This window comes from Pan paniscus, chromosome 20 (assembly GCF_029289425.2).
Source record: "Pan paniscus chromosome 20, NHGRI_mPanPan1-v2.0_pri, whole genome shotgun sequence".
Lineage (NCBI taxonomy): Eukaryota > Metazoa > Chordata > Mammalia > Primates > Hominidae > Pan > Pan paniscus.
The window spans coordinates 47,423,922-47,450,577 of NC_073269.2; the positions used below are offsets into that span (position 1 = coordinate 47,423,922).

The 26,656-nt window shown below is 52.9% G+C and overlaps 1 protein-coding gene across 2 annotated transcripts in view; it reads left to right on the forward strand.

Annotated features, from left to right (window-relative positions):
* Positions 1 to 4,979: 4,979 nt before the first annotated feature.
* Positions 4,980 to 26,656, forward strand: part of AXL (AXL receptor tyrosine kinase) — a 42,977-nt gene continuing 21,300 nt past the window's right edge. Inside the window, exons 1-10 of one of the 2 annotated variants that reach the window (XM_003812463.5) lie at positions 4,980 to 5,542; positions 6,707 to 6,929; positions 7,217 to 7,317; positions 7,943 to 8,119; positions 17,032 to 17,112; positions 17,248 to 17,363; positions 23,979 to 24,189; positions 24,505 to 24,644; positions 25,199 to 25,349; positions 25,804 to 25,830. In XM_003812463.5, coding sequence (XP_003812511.3) covers positions 5,458 to 5,542; positions 6,707 to 6,929; positions 7,217 to 7,317; positions 7,943 to 8,119; positions 17,032 to 17,112; positions 17,248 to 17,363; positions 23,979 to 24,189; positions 24,505 to 24,644; positions 25,199 to 25,349; positions 25,804 to 25,830 — 1,312 coding nt within the window. In that variant the 5' untranslated portion in view covers positions 4,980 to 5,457. The remainder of the gene's footprint in view (positions 5,543 to 6,706; positions 6,930 to 7,216; positions 7,318 to 7,942; positions 8,120 to 17,031; positions 17,113 to 17,247; positions 17,364 to 23,978; positions 24,190 to 24,504; positions 24,645 to 25,198; positions 25,350 to 25,803; positions 25,831 to 26,656) is intronic. The other variant, XM_003812464.5, reaches the window with a different exon arrangement.

Sequence of the window (26,656 nt, forward strand, 5' to 3'; positions counted from 1 at the left end):
TCTCTACGAAAAACTTAAAAAATTAGCCAGTTATTGTGGCACACACCTGTGGTCCCAGCTACTTGGGAGACTGAAGTGGGAGGATCACTTGAGCCTAGGAGGTCGAGGCTGCAGTGAGCTGTGTTCATGCCACTGCACTCCAGCCTGGGCAACAGAGGAAGAACGTATCAACCTTTCACTTGCCTTAGCAGAGGGATCCTTTAAAACTAGATCAGATGGTATCACTCCTGTTCATATCATAGTTAAAACAAAGACCAAAGTTTTTGCCAGGCCAAGGCTTGCCCTCACCCCAAGCCCACCTTCCCTCTACTCCTGCCCCCAACTGTTCCAGCCACAAACAGGCCTCCTCACAGTTCTTCACATGCCTGCCACATGCCTGCCCCTGGGCCTTTGCACTGGCTGTTCCCTCCACCTGGAATGCTGTTCCCCACAGGGCTCACTTGCTAATTTACTTCAGATCTCAATCATAGCCTGAGAGAGGCCTTCCCCCATCATCCTCTCTAAAACAGCACCCACACCTCTCACTATCCCCTGCTTTCTTTTCCTTTTTCTTTTTTTGTTTTTGTTTGTTTGTTTGTTTTTTGAGATGGAGTTTTGCTCTGTCGCCCAGGTTGGAGTGCAATGAAGCGATCTTGGCTCAAAGCAACCTCCTCCATTGGGGTTCAAGTGATTCTCCTGCCTCAGCCTCCCAAGTAGCTGGGATTACAGGTGTGTACCACCACACCCAGATAATTTTGGGTTTTTAAAATTTTTTTTTTAAGACAGAATCCTGCTCTGTCACCCAGGCTGTAGTGCAGTGGCGTGATCTCGGCTCACTTCCTGCAACCTCTGCCTACTGCATTCAAACAATTCTCCTGCCTCAGCCTCCCGAGTAGCTGGGACTACAGGTGCGCACCACCACACCAAGATAATTTTTGTATTTTTAGTAGAGACAGGGTTTCACCATGTTGGCCAGGCTGGTCTCAAACTCGTGACCTCGTGATCCGCCTGTCTCAGCCTCCCAAAGTGCTGGGATTACAGGCGTGAACCACAGTGCCTGACTAATTTTTGTATTTTTAGTAGAGATGGGTTTCACCATGTTGGCCAGGCTGGTCTCAAGCTCGTGACCTCAGGTGATCCGCCCACCTCGGCCTCCCAAAGTGCTGGGATTATAGGCATGAGCCACTGTGCCTGGCCCCTGCTTTATTTTTCTTCACTGCACATCTTGCAACATGATAAGTATTTATGTGATTGTTATTTCTCTTCCCCTTTGAATGGAAACTCCAGGAGGATGTGGACTTGTCTTGCTCATTGTAGAAACCCCACCCCAGCACCACCTGTCCATCTTTTCTTTTCTTTTTTTTTTAGAGATAGGGTCTCACTCTGTCATCCAGACTGGAATGCATTGGCACCATCATAGCTTGCTGCAGCCTCAAACTCTTGGGCTCAAGCGATCCTCCTGCCTCAGTCTCCCCAATTAGCCAAGACTATGTGCGCAAGAACACCTGGCTGATTAAAAAAATTTTTTGGAAGACACAGGGTCTGGCTATGTTGCCAGGCTGGTCTTAAACCCCTAGCCTCAAGCAACCCTCCAACCTGGGCCTCGTAAAGTGTGGGATTATAGGTGCGACCCACTGCACCCAGCCCCGAATCTTTTTCTCTTTTTTGGTGGGGGAGGGGGGATGGTCTCTGCTGTCACCCAGGCTGGAGTGCAGTGGCACAATCCTGGCTCACTGCAACCTCCCCCTCCCAGGTTCAAGAGATTATCCTGCCTCAGCCTCCCAAATAGCTGGGACTACAGGTGCACACCACCATGCCTGGCTAATTTTTTTTTTGTATTTTTAGTAGAGATGGGGTTTTAAAATGTTGGCAAGGCTAGTCTCGCGCTCCTGACCTCAAATGATCCACCCACCCGGGCCTCCCAAAGTGCTGGGATTACAGATGTGAGCCACCAAGCCCGGCCCCCGTCTCATTTTTTAAAATGCATTTCAAAGTAAATTGCAGGCACATAGCAGGTGCTCAGCAAATAGTTCATATAGTTCATGAATGAATGAATTCACAGGTTCAAGTAGGCCATCAACCAGCTGGGTTCACTGAGCCCTAGGGTGGGCAGGGGCCCCCCAACATATCTAAACAAGTGAACAGATCTTTGCACATATTTGCACCCCTCAAAAGTGCCACAATAGGCCGAGCGTGGTGGCTCACACCTGTAATCCCAGAACTTTGGGAGGCCGAGGCAGGCAAATCACCTGAGGTCAGGAGTTTGAGACCAGCCTGGCCAACATGGTGAAACCCCATTTCTACTATGAATACAAAAATTAGCCAGGCATTATGGTGAGTTCCTGCAGTCCCAGCTACTCAGGAGGCTGAGGCAGGAGAATCTCTTGTACCTGGGAGGTGGAGTTTGCAGTGAGCCGGGATTGCGCCACTGCACTCCAGCCTGGGTGACAGCGAGAGACCATCTCCCCAGCCAAAAAGAAAAAAAGAAAAAAAGAGATGGGGCTGGGTGCAGTGGATCACACAGTGGGTCATGCAGTGGGTCACGCCTATAATCCCATACTTTAGGAGGCCCAGGTGGAATGATTGGCCAGGCTGACCTCATGATCCACTCGCCTCGGCCTCCCAAAGTGCTGGGATTACAGGCTTGAGCAGCCACGTCTGGCCCCTAAAACAGTTTTTTAAAATTAGCCAGGTGTGCTTGCACACATAGTCTTGGCTACTCGGGGAGGCTGAGGCAGGAGGATCACGTGAGCCCAGGAGTTTGAGGCTTCAGCAAGCTATGATGGCGCCACTGCATTCCAGTCTGGATGACAGAGCGAGATGACAGAGCAAGAAGACAGAGTGCTTGAACTGGGAAGTGGAGTTTGCAGTCTGCTAAGATACAGCCACCGCACTCCAGCCTGGGCAACAGAGTGAGACTCTGTCTCAAGAAAAAAAAAAAATGCCACAATAAGGAATTGTCCCCTTTATGGCAGGCCTTTTACAGGGCGGTGAAGATGCAGCAGTTCCCAAAATATACCCAGTCCCTTCCCCCGCAGAGCCCACAGACCAGTGGGAGGAGACAGACGTGAGACACATAATCATGCCAATAAATATATAATGACAACCCAGGCAAAGTGTTGCCAAGGAAAGGGACAGCATGTTGGGAGTGAACAATATGAGGACCTAGATTGGGCTGGGGGGGCCAGGCAGTGATGCGGTGGAGAAGGGATGATAGAGTTGGGGACAAAGTGCTGCAGGAGGTTGCTCCAAGTCCTCTGAGGGGGCTCTTTGGGTGAGAAAGCGAGAGAAGCCTGGGGAGGCGAGGGGAGGGTCACAGAAACATAAGGAGTTTAGGGTTCTGCTGAAAGGTTTGGGGCAGAGGTGGGAAAGGGTTTGGTTTGAGATTGGGAAGAAGCCTTCTGACTGTTGAGTGGGAGACAGGTTGGAAGGAGCAACAGAAGCCAGCAGCCCATGGCCGGGCACAGTGACCCACGCCTGTAATCCCAGCCCTTTGGGAGGCCGAGGCGGGCAGATCATGAGTTCAGGAGTTCCAGACCAGCCTGGCCAACATGGTGAAACCCCGTCTCTACCAAAAATACAAAAATTAACCTGGCATGGTGGTGCACACCTGTAATCCCAGCGACTCAGGAAGCTGAGGTGGGAGGATCACTTGAACCCAGGAGATGGAGGTTGCAGTGAGCCGAGATCGAGCCACTGCACTCCAGCCTGGGCAACAAAGCAAGACTCCGTCTCAAAAAAAAAAAAAAAAAAAAAGACACAGCCCAGGGAGACAACGGTGAAGGGCCCTAAGTGGCCAGTGACAAGGAGCTGGGAGCTTGCCCTGAGGGCAGCAGGAGGCCATGGGCAAGCAGAGAAGGGACAGGGTAGGATTTGACTTTCAGAAACAGTCCTCTGGTTGCTAAATGGGAGAAAGGAGTGACAGTAGAGGCAGGAGAAGGCAGGATCAGACAGGGGTGCTGGGAAGGGGCAGGTAGAAGAGACATCAGGAGGCCAAACAGATAGGACTTTATGATGCACCGTAGGTATACCAGTACCCAAACACAGGTGGCCAAGAGCAGAGGGATAGACGCCCAGCCTCCTCCTCACAGACATCCAGGCATGCAGAGCCCTCCACGTGCCAAACACACAGGGCAGAGGAATGGAGGTGCAGCAGAGCCAATACGCAGGCAGCAGATCTGCAATAACCAGGATACACAGTCCCACCAGAGGGAGAGAGCAGTGGAATGATCAGGGCTCACTGCAGCCTCGATCTCTTGGACTCAAGCTTTCCTCTCACTCCAGCCTCCCTAGTAGCTGGGACCACAGGCACACGCCATGATACCTGGTTAAGTTTTAATTTTTAAACTTCTTGTAGAGATGGGGGTCTCAGTGCATTGACCAGTCTGGTCTCGAACTCCTGGGCTGAAGCGATCCTCCCACCTTGGCCTCCCAAAGTGCTGGGATTACAGGAGTGAGTTACTGTGCCCGGCCAACAACTATTCTTATTCCTATTTTACAGATGGACAAACTGAGGCTCAGGAGGCCAGTCACTTGCCTGTAGCCCACAGTTAGTTGTAGCACTGGGATTCCAACTTGGGTCCCCTTCATGTCGCCTGTATTTGGTGTCCCATTTAGGCGTCCATGCAGGTTTTGGCGTGTCTGAAGATCTGTGTCTCCCCAAGTAAGTGTCCCCCATGGATGCCCACCCAGCCGTGTCCTCCTGTCTCTGAGGTTTCTCCAGGAATCGAGCTCCTGGCCTGGCTTGTCTGAGTGTGTCTGTGGGCCAGTAGCATGCCCCTGCCCGTCTGGGTCCCTCTGCGTGTCTCTGCTTGTCCTAGCCTGTGTGTGTCAGTGACGTCTAAGAGTGTGTGTGTGTGTGTGTGTGTGTGTGTGTGTGTGTGTGTGTGTCCTTGTCCGAGGAGCGGAGAGAGTGAGGGGGAATGAAGGGCCAAGGAGGCCTGGCTGGGGCTGGGCTGGGGGTGGAGGCGGGGAGAGGGGCGTCACGGCCTGAGCTGAGAGGGGAGTGGAGTTCTGGAGGAATGTTTACCAGACACAGAGCCCAGAGGGACAGCGCCCAGAGCCCGGATAGAGAGACACGGCCTCACTGGCTCAGGACAGGGGGCACAGCCACCAGGGTCCCCTTCCCCCTCCTCAGCTCCCTCCCTGGCCCCTTTAAGAAAGAGCTGATCCTCTCCTCTCTTGAGTTAACCCCTGATTGTCCAGGTGGCCCCTGGGCTCTGGCCCTGGTGGGCGGAGGCAAAGGGGGAGCCAGGGGCGGAGAAAGGGTTGCCCAAGTCTGGGAGTGAGAGAAGGAGGCAGGGGTGCTGAGAAGGCGGCTGCTGGGCAGAGCTGGTGGCAAGGGCCTCCCCTGCTGCTGTGCCAGGCAGGCAGTGCCAAATCCGGGGAGCCTGGAGCTGGGGGGAGGGCCGGGGACAGCCCGGCCCTGCCCCCTCCCCTGCTGGGAGCCCAACAACTTCTGAGGAAAGTTTGGCACCCATGGCGTGGCGGTGCCCCAGGATGGGCAGGGTCCCGCTGGCCTGGTGCTTGGCGCTGTGCGGCTGGGCGTGCATGGCCCCCGGGGGTGAGTGATGGGGGCTCCTTGGGGCAGGGATCCCTTCGGAGGGGCTGGGGCAGGGGTAGGAGGTGGGGGATGATGGCAGGTGTGGGGGGCCTGGGCTGGCTTAGGGAGTTTCCTTGGGACCACAGAAAAGGGACTTTAAGAGAGGGAGACACAAATTCAGAGACACCAAGTGCGGCAGAGGGAGAGAAAGACTGAGAGAGGAACTGAAGGGCAGGGGGGACAGAAGAGAGGACCCGGAGAGACAGACAGACAAGGAGAAGGTGAGGGCAGGGGTGGGGGCTGGACCTGAGAAGGGGGCCATGGGGAGAGGGGCTGAGCTGGGGGTCGCCAGGAAGGAAGAAATCTTTCCGAAGGGGCACCGAGTCAGGCGGCGGGATGAGGAGGGCTCTGGAGCCCTGGGGGAAAACCCTTCTCCCTGCCAACACCACCCCCCTGACCCGCCACTTGTCCCTACCCCACCAGTCCACTCCATCTCTGGGGAGGAGGCTCTCACTCTGTCTCTCTGTCTCTGCCTCCAGCTCTGCTATCTCTGTGGGTCTCTGTTTCTCTCTCTTTCACAGTCTCTGCCTTTATCTCTCCCTGCTCTCTGAGTCTCTCTCTCTCTTCTCAGCCTCCCTCTGTGACTGTATCCCCCCTCCGCCCCCACCTTTTCTTCTCTCTTGAGGGCTGTTTCTTCATTTTTTCTGTCTTTCCTTGTATCTGTGCTCCTCTCTGTCTCATCTCCCCTGCCTGACTTTCTCTGGCTTCTCCCTCCGCCACCACCCTTATCTCTGCCCCCCCACCACCCTTATCTCTCTCCCCCCACCCCTGATTCTTCCCCTCCATCCACCAGCACCAGCACGACCTGTTAAGTCTCTAGAGACCTAAGAGAGGACGGAGGGGGCAGGGGCTGGCCCTGCCAGGCAGTGCAGGGCGTGGGAGGCTGCCAGATCCCGAGCCTCCTTCCCCACGGGATGGACGCTAGATCCCAGTCCCTTGGGAGGGCTCCCGTCCTTCTCTCAGAGCCTCCGCCCTCCACCCCCCTCTGAGGTCACTCTGCAACTATGTCGGCCTAAAGGCCTGGCGGGGTCCTGGCCGCCGGTGGGCAGGCAAGGACAGGGTGGAACTGAGGGCCGGAAGGAGCCGGGGGGGTTCCTAAGCTAACTCTTCCTATCTCCCCTGCAGGCACGCGGGCTGAAGAAAGTCCCTTCGTGGGCAACCCAGGGAATATCACAGGTGCCCGGGGACTCACGGGCACCCTTCGGTGTCAGCTCCAGGTTCAGGGAGAGCCCCCCGAGGTACACTGGCTTCGGGACGGACAGATCCTGGAGCTCGCGGACAGCACCCAGACCCAGGTGCCCCTGGGTGAGGATGAACAGGATGACTGGATAGTGGTCAGCCAGCTCAGGTGTGTGGCCACATCCCCGAATCCCACTCCCACCTCCGTCACACAGAGGGCAGAAAGCCCACCTGGGTGGGAACCCCAGTTTGACCACTTGTCAGCCGTGCGGCTTTGAGCATGTGATGGAACATCTAGGTTTCGTTTTCCTCTTCTGCAAAATGAGTTAATAATAGGACCTACTTCGTGGTTGTCATGAGCTTCCAGGCTGGACACCCTCTTTCCGTTCTGACAGACCCCCTCCCAGTGTCCAGCCCTGACCCCGAACCTCTCTGTCTCTCCTCTTGCCCTGTCAGAATCACCTCCCTGCAGCTTTCCGACACGGGACAGTACCAGTGTTTGGTGTTTCTGGGACATCAGACCTTCGTGTCCCAGCCTGGCTACGTTGGGCTGGAGGGTGAGCTCTGGGGTCAGGGGTCCTGAGGGGTCAGAGGACGTGTGGCGCTCATAGGTTGAGGGAAGTCAGGAATCCTGAGGGGTCAAAGGGTGCTGGAGGATTCAGGATGAACCTAGCATCATACAGCCTAAGAATGTCAGAGTTTTGGGGGGTCAAGAAGCTGGGAGTCCATATAAGTTATGGTGCCAAGGCTGGGGGATTATATGTTCTGGGTGAAAAGACTTCTTGTGGGTAGTTGGATGTCCTAGGCATCAGACACCATCAGGTCACAGGAGGCCATTCTGGTCTTCAGATAAGGCGTCAGAGGCACGCAACGTACCCCTGTCCCCACGACCCCAGCGGTCTCTTTTTTCTCATCCATAGAATGAGATGAGGATGAGCTGTCAGACATTCTGGAAGAGAGACATGAGGAGCTCAGCTATCGTGGGGGGTCTGACATGGGAGGAATCAGATATTGGGGTCACGTGTGTTGGGTATGGCTCAGGTGCCCTCGGGGATCAGATAAGGCAAGTCAATGACCCTGCAGGGTGGATTTGCTGCCCAAAGCCTACAGCATCCTAGTGGTGAGTCAGGCATCTTGGGGCCTCAGAGGGACCCCAGCCTCTACCACTGCCCACCCCGCTAGGCTTGCCTTACTTCCTGGAGGAGCCCGAGGACAGGACTGTGGCCGCCAACACCCCCTTCAATCTGAGCTGCCAAGCCCAGGGACCCCCAGAGCCCGTGGACCTACTCTGGCTCCTGGATGCTGTCCCCCTGGCCACGGCTCCAGGTCACGGCCCCCAGCGCAGCCTGCATGTTCCAGGTGAGTCCGGGGATGTGGGTCAGCTCCGAATAGGGGGCCACGCAGGGCTGATGTCAGGAGCAAGGGAGCATTGCTACCTCTGCGTGAGTGTCTGACTGTCCTTCTGTCCCTCACTGTCTGTCTCTCTCGTTTCTCCCTCTGAGTCTTTCTCTGCCTCTCTGTCTCTACCTATCTTATTTCTCTCCGTATGCCTTTTTCTGTCTCTTTCTGTCTCTTGGTGTGTGTGTCTTTCTGTCTCTCTTTGTATGTGTCTCTCTCTCTGTCTCTCTGCTTCTCTCTCCCTCCATTCACCCCGGCCTCTCTCTGAATAGAATTCTTTGTCCTGGGTTTCCTCTGAGCTGTTCCATGGCTCGAGTGTGTGTGGGCCTGGTGCCCCTTTGTCAGCCCTTGACCCAAGCAGGGCACCGGAATCAACCGTGCCCTCCTCTCCTCCGCCTCCCTCCACAACCGGCCCACCTCCTGCCCTAACAAGCCTGCTGGCCTCAGTCAAAGGGAGGATGTCCAGCCCGGTCCCCACTGGGGAGATGGAACCCAAAGAAGAGAGAGCAGGAAGAAAGTGGGAGACAGAGGCTGGGCATGGTGGCTCACGCCTGTAATCCCAGAACATTGGGAGGCTGAGGCGGGCGGATCACGAGGTCAGGAGATCAAGACCATCCTGGCTAACACGGTGAAACCCCATCTCTACTAAAAATACAAAAAATTAGCCAGGCGTGGTGGCGGGCGCCTGTAGTCCCAGCTACTCGGGAGGCTGAGGCAGGAGAATGGCATGAACCCGAGAGGCGGAGCTTGCAGTGAGCCGAGATCGCGCCACTGCACTCCAGCCTGGGCGACAGGGCGAGACTCCATCTCAAAAGAAAAAAAAAGAAAGAAAGAAAGTGGGAGACAGAGAGAGAGAGAATGACATACACTGGAAGGGACAGGCCACAGTGACCCAAGATGGACATAGACAGGACAGAGAGGCCAGGCATGGTGGCTCACGCCTGTAATCCCAGCACTTTGGGAGGCTGAGGCAGGTGGATCACTTGAGGCCAGGAGTTCGAGACCAGCCTGGCCAACATGACAAAACTCCATCTTTACCAAAAATACAAAAATTAGCCAGGTGTGGTGACGGGCATCTGTAGTCCCAGCTACTTGCGAGGCTGAGGCAGGAGAATCGCTTGAACCCGGGAGATGGAGGTTGCAGTGAGCCGAGATCACACCACTGCACTCCAGCCTGGGCGACAGAGCAAGACTCTGTCTCAAAACGAAAAACAAAACAAAATGAAAGACAGGACAGGGAAGTTGGAGTGACAGAAACCCTCTCCTTCTTGGGGACCATTCCCTTCCGCACCATGCAGACGAGGTAGGACCGAGCTCAGGGTTATGCAGTGGTCAGGGGCATCACTGGGGGACCCTGGATTCAGGGGGTTCTCCCTACTGAAGGAGGAAAGACAGAGGACCAGATGGCAGAGGCTCTGTAAAGGAAGGAGGCTGCAGCCTGGAGGGCATCAGCTTCCCGCACTCCCAACCTGCTGCCTCTCTCTGCTGGAATGAGGAGGGGCCTTCTGACTGGGGGTCTCCAGGGTGGAGGGAGGAGCTCACATTCTCAGCATTCCTGGGACCCTGAGTTGCAAGGAAGACCTGGTGAACATGCTGACCCCAGAGGAGTGACTCAGGCCCATGGCTCGAGTGGTTGAGTAGGGACCAGGGTTGGGGATCGGGCATGAGTCAGCCTGGCAGGTCCCATGAGAAGGGGAGGGGAGGGAGAGAAATGGGGGCTGCACAGGTGTGAGGATCTGTGCATGTCTGTGTGGTGGTGGTGGGGTGTCTGGATATCTGTGTGTTCTGGGTCTGAGTGTTAGTGTATCCGTCAGCACAACCTCTGTGTGAGGGTGTGCCTTGGCGAGGGTGGACTTCTGTGGATGTCCCATGTGTGGTGCGTGTGTGTGTGTGTGTGTGTGTGACTAAGTATATTTCCTTCAGCTTGGATTCTGTCCCAATATGTGTTTGGATCTTTATAGCATGTCTCTCTCTCTACGTTTCTTAGGGGTTGCCTGTGTGTGGGTGTCTGTGTGTGTGTGCATGACTGAGTATACCAGTGTCAGCCTGTGTCTGTCCCTCTTTTTTGTGTTTGTGTGTTCACAGCTGGGACTCACTGTATGAAAGTAAAGTGTGCCTGGAGGGTAGTGGGTTTGGGGCTATGGCGCACACCTCTCTGTATGGAGGTGGTAGTGTCAGCCCACAGGTGTGCAGCTATGGGTGTGAGCGTGTCCTAGTGAGAGCTTGTGTTCCCTTGCAGAATCAGAACGTGTCCATGGATAACTTGTGTTTCTTACCACCTTTTTTTTCCCCCTTATTTTTTTTCAAGATAAACTCCCACTATGTAACCCAGGCTGGAGTGCAGTACTATGATCATGGCTCACTGTAGCCTCCACCTCCTGGGCTCAAGCAATCCTCCTACCTCAGCACCCTCCCACCCCTCAAGCAGCTGGGACTATAGGCATGCGCCACCATACCCAGATAGTTTTCGAATTTTTTGGTAGAGACAGAGTCTCGCCATGTTGCCCAGGCTGGTCTTGAACTCCTGGCCTCAAGTGATCCTCCCGCCTCGGCCTCCCAAAGTGTTGGGATTTACAGGCGTGAGCCACTGCTCTCAACCCTCAGCCTCTTACCAGCTTTCTGTGTGTGTCCATAGATGTCTCTGTGGCGTGTGTGTATATGTCACAGGGTAAGCATGTTGGTGTATGACTGTAGTCACAGACCTGTGTGTGTGTGTGTGTGTAACAGCACCCGCTGCTTCTCTCTGGTCTCCCTGTGTGTGCACTGGCCCCTGCTGCCTCTGAGTACATGACCTAAGGATGCTTACCAGTCAGCGTATAGATGTGTGTCCGTGTCAATCTATGTGTCCATGGCAGTGTCTCCATCCTTGTGTGTCTGCATCAGGCCTGCGCATCTACGAAACTGTGTTTTTTTGTTTTTTGGGGTTTTTGTTTTGAGACGGAGTCTCACTCTGTCACCCAAGCTGGAGTGCAGTGGCACGATCTTGGCTTACTGTAACTTCCGCCTCCCGGGTTCAAGGGATTCTCCTGCCTCAGCCTCCTGAGTAGCTGCGATTACAGGCACGCCTGGCTTATTTTTGTATTTTTAGTAAAGACAGGGTTTCATGACAGGTTTGTCATGTTGGCCAGGCTGGTCTCAAACTCCTGACCTCAAGTGATCCACCGGCCTCGGCCTCCCAAAGTACTGGGATTACAGGCGTGAGCCACCGCACCCAGCACAAATGTGTTTTTGTATCAGTCTGTGTCTGGGTGAACATGAAACCTGGGCGCATCCAGCTCCATCTTATGGCGTAGATGGAGGCTTGGCTGTGAGGTGGTACGCGTCGGTGTGTCTGTGTCTGAGCAGGTCAAAATGACCCTTCGTTGTGTCTTGGTGTGTATCTATCTGTCCACCTCAACTCCATGTACGCTGTTACGTGGTGTGTGTCTCTGAATATGCAGGGACATTTAGGTTTCTGTGTGTGTTGGCATCAGCCTAGACGTATATTGCGTTGCTAGGTGTTTGTAATCAATGTGTACACGTGTGACTGTGTGTTTATGTGTTTGTCCCACGTTGGCTTGTATGCATACATGTCTCTTTATGAATGTACATCAGTGTCAGCCCGCGTGTATATGTGTGAGTCACGGTGTTTTTGTGTCACTGTGTTTGTGACATCAGCCCTTGCATATCTGTGTGCCGTTAACTTACCAAGCGCTGCGTCTTCTGTGCTAATAACAGCCCCTGTGTGTTTAAGTGTGATTCATTGTGAGTGTGTGTGGGGGGGGTTGCTGTGTGAAGGAATTTTGTCCGTTTGTGTGCGTCTGTCCCTCTATCTGACTCAGGGCGTGCCCCTCCTCCTTCCATCCCTCTCGTTCTCTGGAAAAGCTGGGGCGGAGAGCAGGGGTTGTGGGGGGATGGTCAGGACATCTGGAAAGCACATCTGGAATCGGCCTGCTCCTGTCGTCTTGCGGTAAAGCAAGAACCTTCTGGAGGGGAAGGGGTCCCAGTTCCTCCCGTCCCCTTCACTCAAGGTGCGGCCGTTGGGGCCTGGGAAGGGGGATCCCGGCTCTGGCTCCGCGCCCCCGAAGCCGGCCGGAAGCGCTGGGGTGGGGAGGTGCCCCCGGTGACTCACGCGGGGGCAGGAATGCTGCGGTCGGAACGGGACCCGGCTCCAGAACCCACCTCCAGCCCCAGGGCTTCTCCGGCCGGCGGCGCCAGCTCCCGCGCGCTGACCCTGGCGGGGCCCCACGTGCCAGGTGGCTGGACCCGACCCAGGCTCCCCGCCCCCACTCGGGCCGCCCGCCCGGGACTGTACTGTTTCTCCTCCGGGCGGCGCGGGGGCTGCGGGCGCGGGGCCTTCAGGGCGCGGGGGCTGCGGGAGCGGGCACCTGACCTTGTCTGGGAACGGCCACCTAGGAAGCCGCGACTGAGGAGCTCCCCTACCCTCCCCCTCCCGGCCTCTGCAGACTTTGCCCCATTCCACTCCCTCCGCTGACGGAGAAAAGGAAACTTTGTGTCTGCGGATGGAGAGCCTCCCTTGCGAACGCGGTGGGAACAGAGGCGTACACGCACGGAGCAAACACGAGAGACACGTACACAGATACTCAACACATGCACGTACACACCATCCACAGATACACGCAGGGTCACAAACATACCAGCTCAGAAACACAAACACAGATGCACAAGCACACGCGTAAACAACACGCAGAACTGCAGTCGCACTTACGAGACTTGGTCCAAGGGCCGGGCACGGAGTGGCTCTGCCTGCGATCCAGCACTTTGGGAGGCCGAGGCGGGAGGATCGCTTGGGGCCAGAAGTTTGAGAGCAGCCTGGGCAACGTGGTGAGACTCTCCTCTTCTCTACAAAAAAAAATTGAAAAGTTAGCCAAGTGTGGTGGCCACCTGTAGTCCCAGCTGCTTGGGAGGATGAGACAGGAGGATCGCTTGAGCCCTGGAGGTCAAGGCAGCAGTGAGCCGTGATTGTGCCACTGTACTGCAGCCTGGGAGATAGAGCAAGACCCTGTCTCAAAAAACAAAACGAAAAACTTGGTCCTTCTTACATCCTAGCGCAGACATTGTGTGTGTGTGCTGGGGGAGGGGGGTGTCTATGTTTCTACGTGTGTCTGTGTTGGGGGATTCCCCTTATTCACCAGGATACGTTCTCTAAGACCCCCCACAAAAGCCTGAAACAATGAATAATACTACACCCTGTATATACTACACATAACTTTCTTTTTCCTTCACAATTTCGCAGATAGATTGTTTTCTTACTATAGATCTTAGCAACCTCAGTACCTACATATATTATTATCTTTTTCTAAGTGGAGAATTTTCACCTTTTCACTTAAAAGGAAGCACTTTAAGGCTTCTCTTTGGCCTATCCGAATTGTAGCCATCACTATTTTGCACCCTGGGGCCTTTTTTTTTTTTTTTTTAAGACAGAGTCTCTCTCTGTCGCCCAGGCTGGAGTGCAGTGTGGCGACCTTGGCTCACTGCAACCTCCGCAGCCCGGGTTCTAGCAATTATCGTGCCTCAGCCTCCCAAGTAGCTGGGATTACAGGCATGCGCCACCATGCCCGGCTGATTTTTTTGTATTTTTAGTAGAGACGGGGGTTTCACTGTGTTGCCCAGGCTTGTCTTAAACTCCTAATCTCAAGTGATCCACCTGCCTCGGCCTCCCAAAGTGCTGGGATTACAGATGTGAGCCATAGCACCCGGCCAGGCGATTATTTAGATAAATAAGAGTTTCTTGAACTCGGCACTTGAGCACTGCAGTACCAGGACAGTTGATCTGATAGCTAAGTGACTCACAGACAGGTATCAGATACAGCACTGAGATGCTGGACAAAGGGGGGATTCACGTTCCAGGCCAACCAGAGTGGGATGGCATGAGGTTTCATCACAGTACTCAGAACGGCATGCAATTTAAAACTTAGGAGTTATATCTGGAATTTTCCATTGAAATATTTTTAGTCCAAGAGTATCTGAAACCTCAAAAAGTGAAACCTCGGATAAAGGGGGACTGATGTACGTTGTATAGCGGTGTGTGTTGGGTATCTCTGTGTGCTTGCAGGTCTGTGTCTCTTGTGTTTGTCTCTGTAATTGTACGTGCTTCTGTGTGTGCACGCTGGTCATACCAACACCAACACCACCACGTTAGGGAGGGAAGGCAATCCACCTTCACTCGAAAACAGTTACTCAAGGCCGGGCACGGTGGCTCACGCCTGTGATTCCAGCACTTTGGGAGGCTGAGGTGGGCAGATCACTTGAGGTCAGGAGTTCGAGACCAGCCTGGCCAACATGGTGAAACCCTATCTCTACTAAAAATTACAAAAATTAGCCGGGCATGGTGGCGCGCTCCTGTAATCCCAGCTACTCAGAAGGCTGAGGCAGGAGAATGGCTTGAACCCAGGAGGCAGAGGTTGCAGTGAGCCAAGATCATGCCACTGCACTTTAGCCTGGGCAACAGAGCAAGGCTCTCAAAAAACAAAAGAAAAAAACAGTCAAGACACAATACGTGAACTCCCCTATGGAATTACACATGCTCATATTTCTACACCTATGCCCAGGAATGCTCATAAGTACACAGCTGAACACAATTTCACTCACTCATTCAACAAGCATTTATGGCACACCTATTGTGTGCCAGGCCATCCTGACACAGCAGGGGACGAAACAGACACAACCCCTGCCCTCCTGGAGCTGACATTCTAGTGGGAGAAACTGACAATGGGCAAGGTACCTGGGTAACAGGTAAAGTATGTTGGGTGATGAGAAGAACCAAAGAGGAAAAGTAAAGCGGGAAGGGGATAGATTTGGAGAGGAAGCTCCAATTAGCTCCAATTTTATTGTATTTTTTCTTTCTTTCTTTTTCTTTTCTTTTCTTTTCTTTCTTTCTTTTTTTGTTTTTGTTTTTTTTTTTTTTTGAGACAGAGTTTCACTCTTGTTGCCCAGGCTGGAGTGCAATGGCGTGATCTCAGCTCACTGCAGCCTCTGCCTCCCGGGTTCAAGTGATTCTCCTGCCTCAGCCCCCTGAGTAGCTGGGATTACAGGGGCCTGCCACTATGCCCAGCTAATTTTTTGTATTTTTAGTAGAGACGAGGTTTCACTATGTTGGCCAGGCTGGTCTCGAACTTCGGACCTCAGGTGATCCACCCACCTCGGCCTCCCAAGGCTGGGATTACGGGCATGAGCCACCGTGCCCAGCCTTTATATTTCATTTTATTATTTTTAGTTTTTTTGAGACAGGGTCTCACTCTGTCGCCCAGGTTGGAGTGCAGTGGTGTGATCACAGCTCACTGCAGCCTCCACCTCCCCGGGCACAGGTAGTCCTCCCACCTCAGCCTCCCAAGTAGCTGGGACTACAGGTGTGCACCACCACACCCAGCTAATTTTTCTCTTTTTTGTAGAGATGGGGTCTCACCACATTGCCCAGGCTGGTCTCTAACTCCTGGCCTCAAGCGATCCTCCCGACTCGGCCTCCCAAAGTGCTGGGATTACAGTCATGAGTCATTATGCCTGGCCAAGCTCCAATATTAACAGGGTGGCCAGGCCTAGCGGACTGAGAGGTGTTGTTGAGGAACAAAAATGAAAGAAGAGGGTGCGAGTCACGTAGACATTTGTGGAAGACTGTTTTGAGCACAGGGAACAGTGCACAGTTCTTGGAGTGGAAACATGCTTCATGTATGTGTTCCAGAGACACTAGAGGCCAGTGTGGCCGGAGAAGAGCGTGTGACAGGGAGAGTGGGAGAGGGGTTGGTAGGAGGCGAGCTTAGAGATGAACAGACATGTCTCCATTGATGTACAGCCATGGGCCAGTTTCCTTAAGTGTGTCCAGCAGGTGTGTGTGCTCATACGTGTGTCCTTGTGAGTTAGTGAGGGTGCCTGTGTTTGTGCATGTGAGTGTGTGCATGTTTGTGTGTCTCCTTGTGTGTGTGTGTCTGTGTATGCTTTTGTGTGTCTATGTGTGAGTATGTATATATGTGTCTATGTCCATATATATGAGCACGTGTATTTCTGTGTGTGTCTATATATGTGTATATGAGGATGTGAGTATCTAGGTGTACGAATCTGTGTGTGTGAGACAGAGTGTGTGTGTGTGGCTGTGGCTGTGTCTGTTTCTGTTTCTGTGTCTGTGTGTGAGCATGTGTGTTTATATGTGTGTGTATGAGTATGTGTCTCTGGGGTGTAAGAATGTGTGTGTGTGCCTGTGTGTGGCTGTGTGTGAGTCTGTGTGAGCATGTGTGTGTATGAGTATGTATCTCTCTCTGGGGTGTAAGAGTGTGTGTGTGTGTATGCGCCTGTGCCTGTGTGTGTGTCTGTGTGAGCATATGTGTCTATGTGTGTGTATGAGTGTGTGTCTCTATCTGGGGTGTAAGAGTGAGTGTGCCTGTGACTGTGTGTGGTTGTGTGTCTTCATGTGTGTCTGTGTATGTGTGTTTTTGTGTGTGTATGAGTGTGTGTGCCTGTGCCTGTGTGTGTCTGTGTCTGTGTGTCTGTGTGTATGAGTGTGTGCGCCTGTGCCTGTGTGTGGCTGTGTGTGTGTCTTTGTGTGTTTCTGTGTGAGTATGTGTGTCTATGTGTGTGTATGAGTGTGTCTGTCTCTGGGGTGTAAGAATGTGTGTGTGAGACAGTGTGTGTGCCTGTGTGTGGCTGTGTGTGTCTGTGTGGCGGGAGGTTAGGGCTGAAACCAAGCCATCCTTGTGTTTGGGGATGGAGGCTGTGTTCCTAACTCATTGCCCTCAACTCTGCTAACCCTCCCTTCAGGCAAGTGCCTGTGTGGGCTGCACTGCCCCTGGTCAGGCAGGCCATGGTAGGAGCGGCCCGGCATGGCCCGGGAGCCCTTCCTGCCCCTCTCTGATATTGGACCCTTCCCGCATATGACTCCCTAGGGCTGAACAAGACATCCTCTTTCTCCTGCGAAGCCCATAACGCCAAGGGGGTCACCACATCCCGCACAGCCACCATCACAGGTGACAGAGTTGGGAGGTGGGGAGCTGGGCGTCAGAGGGTGGGGTTTGGGTCCGGGGTCAGAGTGGGGGCAGAGAGCAGGGTAGGGAGCTTTGAGCAAAGGCTCCCCAGGGTCAATCTCTCCCGTTTGTCCACAGTGCTCCCCCAGCAGCCCCGTAACCTCCACCTGGTCTCCCGCCAACCCACGGAGCTGGAGGTGGCTTGGACTCCAGGCCTGAGCGGCATCTACCCCCTGACCCACTGCACCCTGCAGGTGAGACTCCCAAACTTGGTTCATTTCAGTCTCAGGCCTCCTTCCACCCACATCCACAACCCCTATCCTCTCCCTGGGAACCCACCACTTCTCAGCCACTGTTGAGAAGCAGTAGAGCCTGGGGGGTTAAGCCAGATGTCTTGGGTTCGAATCCTAGCTCCAACACCTTGTGGCTGTGTGACCTTAGATAGGTGGCTTAATCTGTCCGGGGCTCAGCTCTCTTGTCTACAAAATGGACATAATGGTAGTGCCTACCTGGTATGCTTAGTGTGAAAATTCAATGAGTGAATGCAAATTACCAACTTAAAATGGTATATAGAACATAGGAAACAAATTTAACAAAATTGGCCAGGCGCCGTGGCTCACACCTGTAATCCCAGCACTTTGGGAGGCCGAGGTGGGCGGATCACTTGAGGTCAGGAGTTCGAGACCAGCCTGGCCAACATAGTGAAACCGCATCTCTACTAAAAATACAAAAATTAACTGGGCCTGGTGGCACGCACTTGTAGTCCCAGCTACTGGGGAGGCTGAGGCAGGAGAATTGCTTGAACCTGGGAGGCGGAGGTCGCAGTGAGCGGAGGTTGCAGTGAGCCAAGATCGTGCCACTGCTCTCCAGCCTGGGTGACAGAGCGAGACTCTGTCTCAAAAAAAAAAAACAAAAACAAAAAAGAAATTTAACAAAATGAAAATGATCAGCTGTTTTAATTATTTTCAGTATTAGTGATATTAACTCTAGCCAGAGTGGGAGCCCTGAGACAGCAGAGTCTGGAGCCATTTCTGTCACCACTGGATACCCACAACCCTCCGCTTCTCCCATCCCAGCCCTGGCCGCTCTGTGTGGTCACTGTCTGGGGATGGGTCTGTCTCCTACTGGAATGTGAGCTCTGACAGGGCAGGGCTGGAGCTGTCCCAGTCACCACTGGCTCCTCATTCTTGCCCAGCACAGGACCAGACATAGAGTAGGGAATATTTGCTAGAAGGATATATTACAACCCAGATGAGCTAGACCCAGCCTCTGCCCTCAAGTTGCTCCTAGAATAAGAAAACCAAAACCAGGCCAGGTGTGGTGGCTTACACCTGTAACCCCAGCACTTTGGGAGGCCAAGGCTGGTGGATCACCTGAGGTCAGGAGTTTGAGACCAGCCTGGCTAACATGGTGAAACCCCATTTCTACTAAAAATACAAAAAATTAGCCGGGTGTGGTGGCACACACCTGTAATCCCAGCTACTCAGGAGGCTGAGGCAGGAGAATCCCTTGAACCCGGGAGGCAGAGGTTGCAGTGAGCCGAGATCGTGCCATTGCACTCCAGCTTGGGTAACAAGAGCGAACTTCCGTCTCAAGAAAAAAAAAAAAAAGAAAGAAAGAAAGAAGAAAACCAAAACCAAAACAAAACTCACAGATCTGTAAATATAAGGCCTAATTCTGGTCTGAAGTTCTCTGAGATTAGAAAGTTGGAGATGGGGGGTGGACAGTGCCTATGATGGTAGATGACAGTAATGAAGAATGACCAACTTCTACTGAGTGTCTGCTGTGCACTGGGTCTTGCATTAACGCACACCTGCTCGTGTGTTTGTGAAGGAGGGTCTATGGATACACCCATTTTCCAGATGAAGAAACTAAGGCTCAGAGTGGTTAACCAACTTGTCCAAGGTCACATCAAACCCATGTCATGCTCCTAACCTCCTTAGAAACTGTTTTTTGTTTTTTCTTTTCTTTTTTTTTGAGACAGAGTCTCGCTCTGTTACCCAGACTGGAGTGCTGTGGCGTGATCACGGCTTATTGCAACCTCCGCCTCCTGGGTTCAAGCAATTCTCTTGCCTCAGCCTCCTGAGTAGCTGGTATTACAGGCGCCCACCACCACGCCCAGCTAATTTTTGTATTTTTAGTAGAGACAGGGTTTCACCATATTGGTCAGGCTGGTCTTGAACTCTTGACCTCAAGTGACCCGCCCACCTCGGCCTCCCACCAAGTGCTGGGATTACAGGCGTGAGCCACCACGCTGGGCCCTGAGAAAATGTTTAGAGTCAGTGCTTGATTAAACAGGAATTGTCTTATACTTACATGCCCTGAGCACAACCCCATCTGCTTGTCGTTTTAAACCTAGAAAATAGTGGCTATTGGCTGGGCATGATAGCTCATGCCTGTAATCCCAGCACTTCGGGGGGCTGAGGCAGGTCTGTACAAAAAATTCAAAAAAATTAGCTGAGTGTGGTGGCACACACCTGTAGTCCCAGATACTCGGGAGGCTGAAGTGGGACAATCACCTGAGCCTGGCAGTCAAGGCTACAGTGAGGCAGGATTGAACCTCTGCTCTCCAACTTGGGTGACAGAGTAAGACTCCGTCTCAGAAAAAAAAAAAAACAAAAAACAGTGGCTATTAATCTTCCCGTTTTCAAGGTGAGGAACTGCCCTCTCTGGGCCTCAGTTCCTCACATCCTCCTCCCCTCCCCGGGGCTAGAAAGCCGAAGCTGAGATTCAATCCCAGAGGCCAGCCGGATTTGGGAGACCTCAAATGCCAGGTCAGGCATAAGTTGCACTCTACCCACATCCACCAAGTGTCCCCAGGAAAGCAGAAGTGTGTCCTCTTCCCTCTCCAGGTCTCACTTCCTGCTGCACATGGGCTAGGGCTGAAGAGTTCCAGTGGGAGGGTCACAGCCGTCCCAGGGAAAAGAGAAGTGGGAGCAGGCATGGGGAGACCAACTGTCTGTACCCACCTCCTCTCTGTCCTGGTAGAGGTTCCTCTTCCTGTCTGTCACTGCAGGTCAGAGAGCAGGCATGGTGACAGCCTCACCCCCTCCTCGTACCCACCATCTGCCCCCACTCCTCCCCAGGTCTCATGGTGGTGTCATCTCCCTCCATGGGGGCTGTGTGACTTTGGGCAAGTTGCTGAACCTCTCTGGGCCTTGGCTTCCCTGTCTGTAAAATGGGGATGAGAAAAGAAATTGACCCACCCCATAGGGTGGTAGTGCAAAGTCAATGAGTTCATCCAGTAATGTGCTTGACAGAGAGCTTGGTACATATTTGGCACTCAAGAAATATTTGCTAGGCCGGGTGCCATGGCTCACACCTGTAATACTAGACTTTTGGGAGGCCGAGGCAGGTGGATCGCTTGAGCCCAGGAGTTTGAGACCTGCCTGGCCAACATGGTGAAACCCCATCTCTCCAAATAATTAAAAAATTAGGTGGGGCTGTCATTGCATCACTGCACTCCAGCTTGTGTGACAGAGTGAGACCCTGCCTAAAAAAAAGAAAAAAAAAAAAAGGAAGAAAGAAAACAAATGTTAGCTGTTGATAATTATAATGTGCAAAGCAGTTTATATGCATCATGTCATTAAACCTTATACCCTGACAAGTAAGAACTGTGATGCCCATTTTCCAGAGACAGAAACTGAGACTCAGGGAAGTTAAGACACTCATTCTAGGTCACACAGCAAACAGCATCCAACACAGGACTTAGATCCAAGGAATCTGGCTTTAGAGCCCACACCCTGTGGCAGTAAACTCCTTCCTGACATACTGTGTGGCTGTATGGCTGGAGTCTCCAGGGTGAAGGGGAAGCCCTTGGCTGCACCATTCCTGAGGTGCGTGGCTGTGAGTTGTGTGGTTATGGGGGTTTTGTGGTTCCATGTGGCAGGGCTATACAAATGTGTACACCAGTGGTGGCCCCCTCCACCCTGAGTGTGCCATTCCTCGGGCGGAATAGGTATGGGAACCTGTGCCGCTATGCAGAGCTTGACACTTGTTGCCAGGAAACACACATAAAATAATAAGTGACAGGCCGGGCACGGTGGCTCGTGCCTGTAATCCCAGCACTTTGGGAGGCTGAGCGGGCAGATCACCTGAGGTAGGGAGTTTGAGACCAGCCTGACCAACATGGAGTAACCCTGTCTCTACTAAAAATACAGAATTAGCCGGGTGTGGTGGTGCATGCCTGTAATCCTAGCTACTCAGGAGGTTGAGGCAAGAGAATCACTTGAACCTGGGAGGCAGAGGTTGCAGTGAGCCGAGATCAGGCCATTGTACTCCATCCTGGGCAACAAGAGCAAAACTCCATCTCAAATAAATAAATAAATAAATAGATAGATAGATAGATAATAAATGACACTCAGTATACACAAGCAGTCTTCTAAATGCTTACATGCCCCAATTCAGTCAACCCCGTGAAGTGGGGAGTCACTGTCATCCCATTTTACAGATGAGAAGACTGAGGCACACAGCTAGGGAATGATAGAGCCTGGATTTGAGCCCCAGATCCAGCATCCGTGCTCCTCAGCACTAGGCTAAACTGCCTCTGTGCACAGACAAGAGGTATTGTTACCATTACTGATATTCTTACCGCCAGTAGAGCAAAGACTCTGGGGACAGGATGGGGTTTAGGTCCCAGCTTCATCAGTGACAAACTGATGACCTTGAACAAGTGATTCCATCTCTCTGGGCCTCAGTGTTGTCATCTGTACAGTGGGAATAAGCATAATGCTTACCACAGGACAACAGGATTGATGTGAGGGCCAAATGAATTCAGATTTGTCAAGGGCTAAGAATGGCACTCCGTACATGTTGGACGTGTTTTATCTTTTTTTATTAAGATAATATATAACATAGCCAGGCGCAGTGGCTCACGCCTGTAATCCCAGCACTTTGGGAGGCCGAGGCAGGTGGATTACCTGAGGTCAGGAGTTTGAGACCACCCTGGGCAACATGGTGAAACCCTTTCTCTACACAGAATAAAAAAAAGCCGGGTGTGGTAGCTCACACCTGTAATCCCAGCACTTTGGGAGGCCGAGGCGGGCGGATCACTTGAGATCAGGAGTTCAAGACCAGCCTGACCAACATGATGAAACCTCGTCTCTACTAAAAATACAAAAAAGTTAGCCAGGCATGGTGGCACATGACTGTAGCCCCAGCTACTCGAGAGGCTGAAGCAGAAGAATTGCTTGAGCCCAGGAGGCGGAGGTTGCAGTGAGCCGAGATTGTACCACTGCACTCCAACCTGAGTGACAGAGCAAGACTCCGTCTAAAAAAAAAGAAGATTAGTCAAGCATGGTTGCTCACGCCTGTAATCCCATCCACTTGGGAGGCCGAGGCATGAGAATTGCCTGAACCTGGGAGGCGGAGATTGCAGTGAGCCAAAATCACGCCACTGCACTCCAGCTCAGGTGATGAAATGAGACTCATAGGCCGGGCACGGTGGCTCACACCTGTAATCCCAGCACTTTGAGAGGCTGAGGCGGGCGGATTGCCTGAGGTCAAGAGTTTGAGACCAGCCTGACTAACATGGTGAAACGCTGTCTCTACTGAAAATACAGCAATTAGTCGGGCGTGGTGGTGCGCGTAGTCCCAGCTACTTGGGAGGCTGAGGCAGGAGAATTGCTTGAACCTAGGAGACGGAGGTTGCAGTGAGCCAAGATCTCACCACTGCACTCTAGCCTGGGTGACAGAGCAAGACTCCATCTCCAAGAAAAAGGAAAAAAAAAAAAGAAAAAGAAATGAGATGTATAACATGCATAATCTTCAGTGTACCTCTAGATCAAGCTCTTCTAACACATGTGGCCCAGGATGGCTTTGAATGCGGCCCAACACAAGTTCGTAAACTTTCTTAAAACATTATGAGATTTGTTTGTGATTTTTTTTTTAACTCATCAGCTATCGTTAGTGTTAGTGTATTTTATGTGTGGCCCAAGACAATTCTTCTTCCACTATGGTCCAAGAAAGTCAAAAGATTGGACACCTTTGAGATTGTTTAACACACATATTCACCATGTAACCACCATCCAAATCAAGACACAGACCCTTCCAGTCCCCAAGAAGGCTCCCTCAGGCCCCAGAGATGGCCACCCTTCTGCTTCTAGAACATTGCTTTTGCCTGTAGTATAATGTCATATAAATGGGGCCTCACAGTATCGTGCTATTATTATGATGATCATTACTATTATTTGAGACAGAGTCTTGCTCTGTTACCCAGGCTGGAGTGCAGTGGTGTGATCTTAGCTCACTGTAACCTCTGCCTCCCAGGTTCAAGTGGTTCTCCTATCGCAGCCTCCCGAGTAGCTGGGATTACAGGCGAGCGCCACCACACTCAGCTAATTTTTTACATTTTTGGAAGAGATGGGGTTTCACCACGTTGGCCAGGCTGGTCTCGAACTCCTAACCTCAAGTGATCGCCCACCTTGGCCTCCCAAAGTGCTGGGATTACAGGCGGGAGCCACCGTGCCCAGTCTATTTGCGTTATTATTGTCATCACACTATTATTATCGGTGCTGACCACCCGCCATGCACTGTGGCATCCTTTGGGCATAACTACACTTAATCTTTTAACAATTCTATAAGGCACTTGATCCTCTAAGGCCCCGTGTGCCCAAGGAAAAAACTGAGGCTCAGAGAGGGAAGAGTCTTGCCAGAGGTGGCTTTTGGAAGTGGTGACAGAACCACATTGTATACAGCCAAATGATCTCCTTGCTTTGCAAATCCAGGTGCCCGTGTTATCCTAGAATGGCACTGCAACACACGCCCTTGAAAAGTTGTGTAGTCACACCAGACCACCACCACTGGGAGCTGTGTGACCATCTCGTGTGATTGCTTGGTTGTCCTGTCCTCACACCCTTGCCTCTCCTCAGGCTGTGCTGTCAGACGATGGGATGGGCATCCAGGCGGGAGAACCAGACCCCCCAGAGGAGCCCCTCACCTCGCAAGCATCCGTGCCCCCCCATCAGCTTCGGCTAGGCAGCCTCCATCCTCACACCCCTTATCACATCCGCGTGGCATGCACCAGCAGCCAGGGCCCCTCATCCTGGACCCACTGGCTTCCTGTGGAGACGCCGGAGGGAGGTAAGAAGGGCTGGGGAGGGACATGTCACCACTGCCCCACTGGACCTTGCTTATATCAGTGCCACCCCCATTGTCCCCTTTCACTCCTTTACCCCTCGTGGCCTCAATCTCCTTCCCATCCAATCTCTGACCCCTCAGCAGCACTGCCCGCTGGCCTCTCTCCCAGCCCTTCTCTCCCCTGTGCTTCCTCTCATGGGAGGCCTGCACGAGTTGCCCACGTGTGTGCCCTTGGCACCCTGCACCCACTTCCTGGGAACAGGGGAGGGGGTCAGGAAGAGGTGGGGGTGCCAGCTTCCCCTCTTCCCTGTCCTCCAGTGCCCCTGGGCCCCCCTGAGAACATTAGTGCTACGCGGAATGGGAGCCAGGCCTTCGTGCATTGGCAGGAGCCCCGGGCGCCCCTGCAGGGTACCCTGTTAGGGTACCAGCTGGCGTATCAAGGCCAGGACACCCCAGAGGTGGGTGCTGCTGGTGGGATTGGAGTGGAGTGGCTTGGGGAGGAGGGAGGAGAACATATCAGGGCAGACATAGATGGTTGTGAAGGTTGGGTAGTAAACAATTGCTCTATGCCTAGGGGGCACATTCAGGGAAGGTTCACATTCACATTCTGGGGAGAATAAGGGGGTCTAAGGGAGGGCAGGGGGAATGGCTGTTTTTGAACCACTGCAAAAGCATTTCAGCAGACTCATATTTACTATATAACGATTTTACAGCAGATAGTTGTATAGCACCTTGGGGAAGGGGTACCTTTTCCTGATTTTCACAAAGGCACTCCTATCAGGGCTAGCAATACCCTGACATAGGGAGGGAGGATAGAAAGGGAAGCTAGAAGGGGATAGAGGGATTCAGGTTAAAGGATGAGGATGAGAGATGAAGGGGAGGACGAGGAAGGATGAGGAGCTGGAGGATGGGGAGAGGGCTTTGAGAAAGAGATGGGGCATTGAGCCCGAGAGTGAAGGCTTAACAGCTGGGGGGTAAGGTTCTACCCTGATGCCACTTCTGGACCTCCTAGGTGCTAATGGACATAGGGCTAAGGCAAGAGGTGACCCTGGAGCTGCAGGGGGACGGGTCTGTGTCCAATCTGACAGTGTGTGTGGCAGCCTACACTGCTGCTGGAGATGGACCCTGGAGCCTCCCAGTACCCCTGGAGGCCTGGCGCCCAGGTAAGTCCAAAGCCATGCCCAACCTGCTTCAACCCTGTCTCTCCCTGACAGCCCTGACTTACTCCTTGTACCTTTCAGTGTTTCCGCAACTTAGGCCCTGTTCCTACCCTGAGCCTTACTGAGAGCTGCCCTCACTCCCTTACCCATGCCAACCCCTCACTCCCTTACCCGTGCCACGGCCTCACTCCTTTACCCGTGCCACACCCTCACTCCCTTACCCATGCCACACCCTCACTCCCTTACCCGTGCCACACCTTCACTCCCTTACCCGTGCCACACCCTCACTCCCTTACCCGTGCCACACCCTCACTCCCTTACCCGTGCCACACCCTCACCCCCTTACCCGTGCCACACCCTCACTCCCTTACTCGTGCCACACCCTCACTCCCTTACCCGTGCCACGCCAGTCTTGTCCTCTCTGAGCACGTCTCCTCTCTGTCCTTTCTTCTCACAGGGCAAGCACAGCCAGTCCACCAGCTGGGTAAGGGCTTCCACACCCCATCTCCTCCCTCCCTACCCTCAACACCTAGTGGGGGCACTGTCACCATACATACTCATTGCACATCCCTTTCATGTTTCTCTAACTCATCACTCTAACCTACTTCTTGAGTTTGTGTGGTCCTTGATGGAGGTGCCTATAATGGCCTAGCATAGCACATTGTAGGTATTCAGGCAATGAAAGATGAGTGGGTGGATGGATGAACAAATAGATGGATGGATGGATGGATAGATATATGGAGGGTGGATGGGTGGGTGGGTCAATGGATGAATAGAGGGTGGATAGGCGGGTGAACAGATAAATGACTGGATGTCAAGTGGATAAATGGATGGGTAGATGGATGGGTGGATGGATGGATGGGTGGATATATGGAGAATGGATGGGTGGGTGGGCCAATGGATGAATAGAGGGTGGATAGATGGGTGAACAGATAAATGACTGGATGGTGAGTGGATAAATGGATGGGTAGATGGATGGGTGGATGGATGGGTGGGTGGATATATGGAGGGTGGATGGATGGATGGTTGGATATATGGAGGGTGGATGGGTGGGTGGGCCAATGGATGAATAGAGGGTGGATAGCTGGGTGAACAGATAAATGACTGGATGGTGAGTGGATAAATGGATGGGTAGATGGATGGGTGGATGGATGGGTGGGTGGATATATGGAGGGTGGATGGATGGATGGTTGGATATATGGAGGGTGGATGGGTGGGTGGGTCAATGGATTAATAGATGGGTGGATAGGTGGATGAACAAAAGATGACTGGGTGGTGAGTGGATATATGGATGGGTAGATGGGTGGATG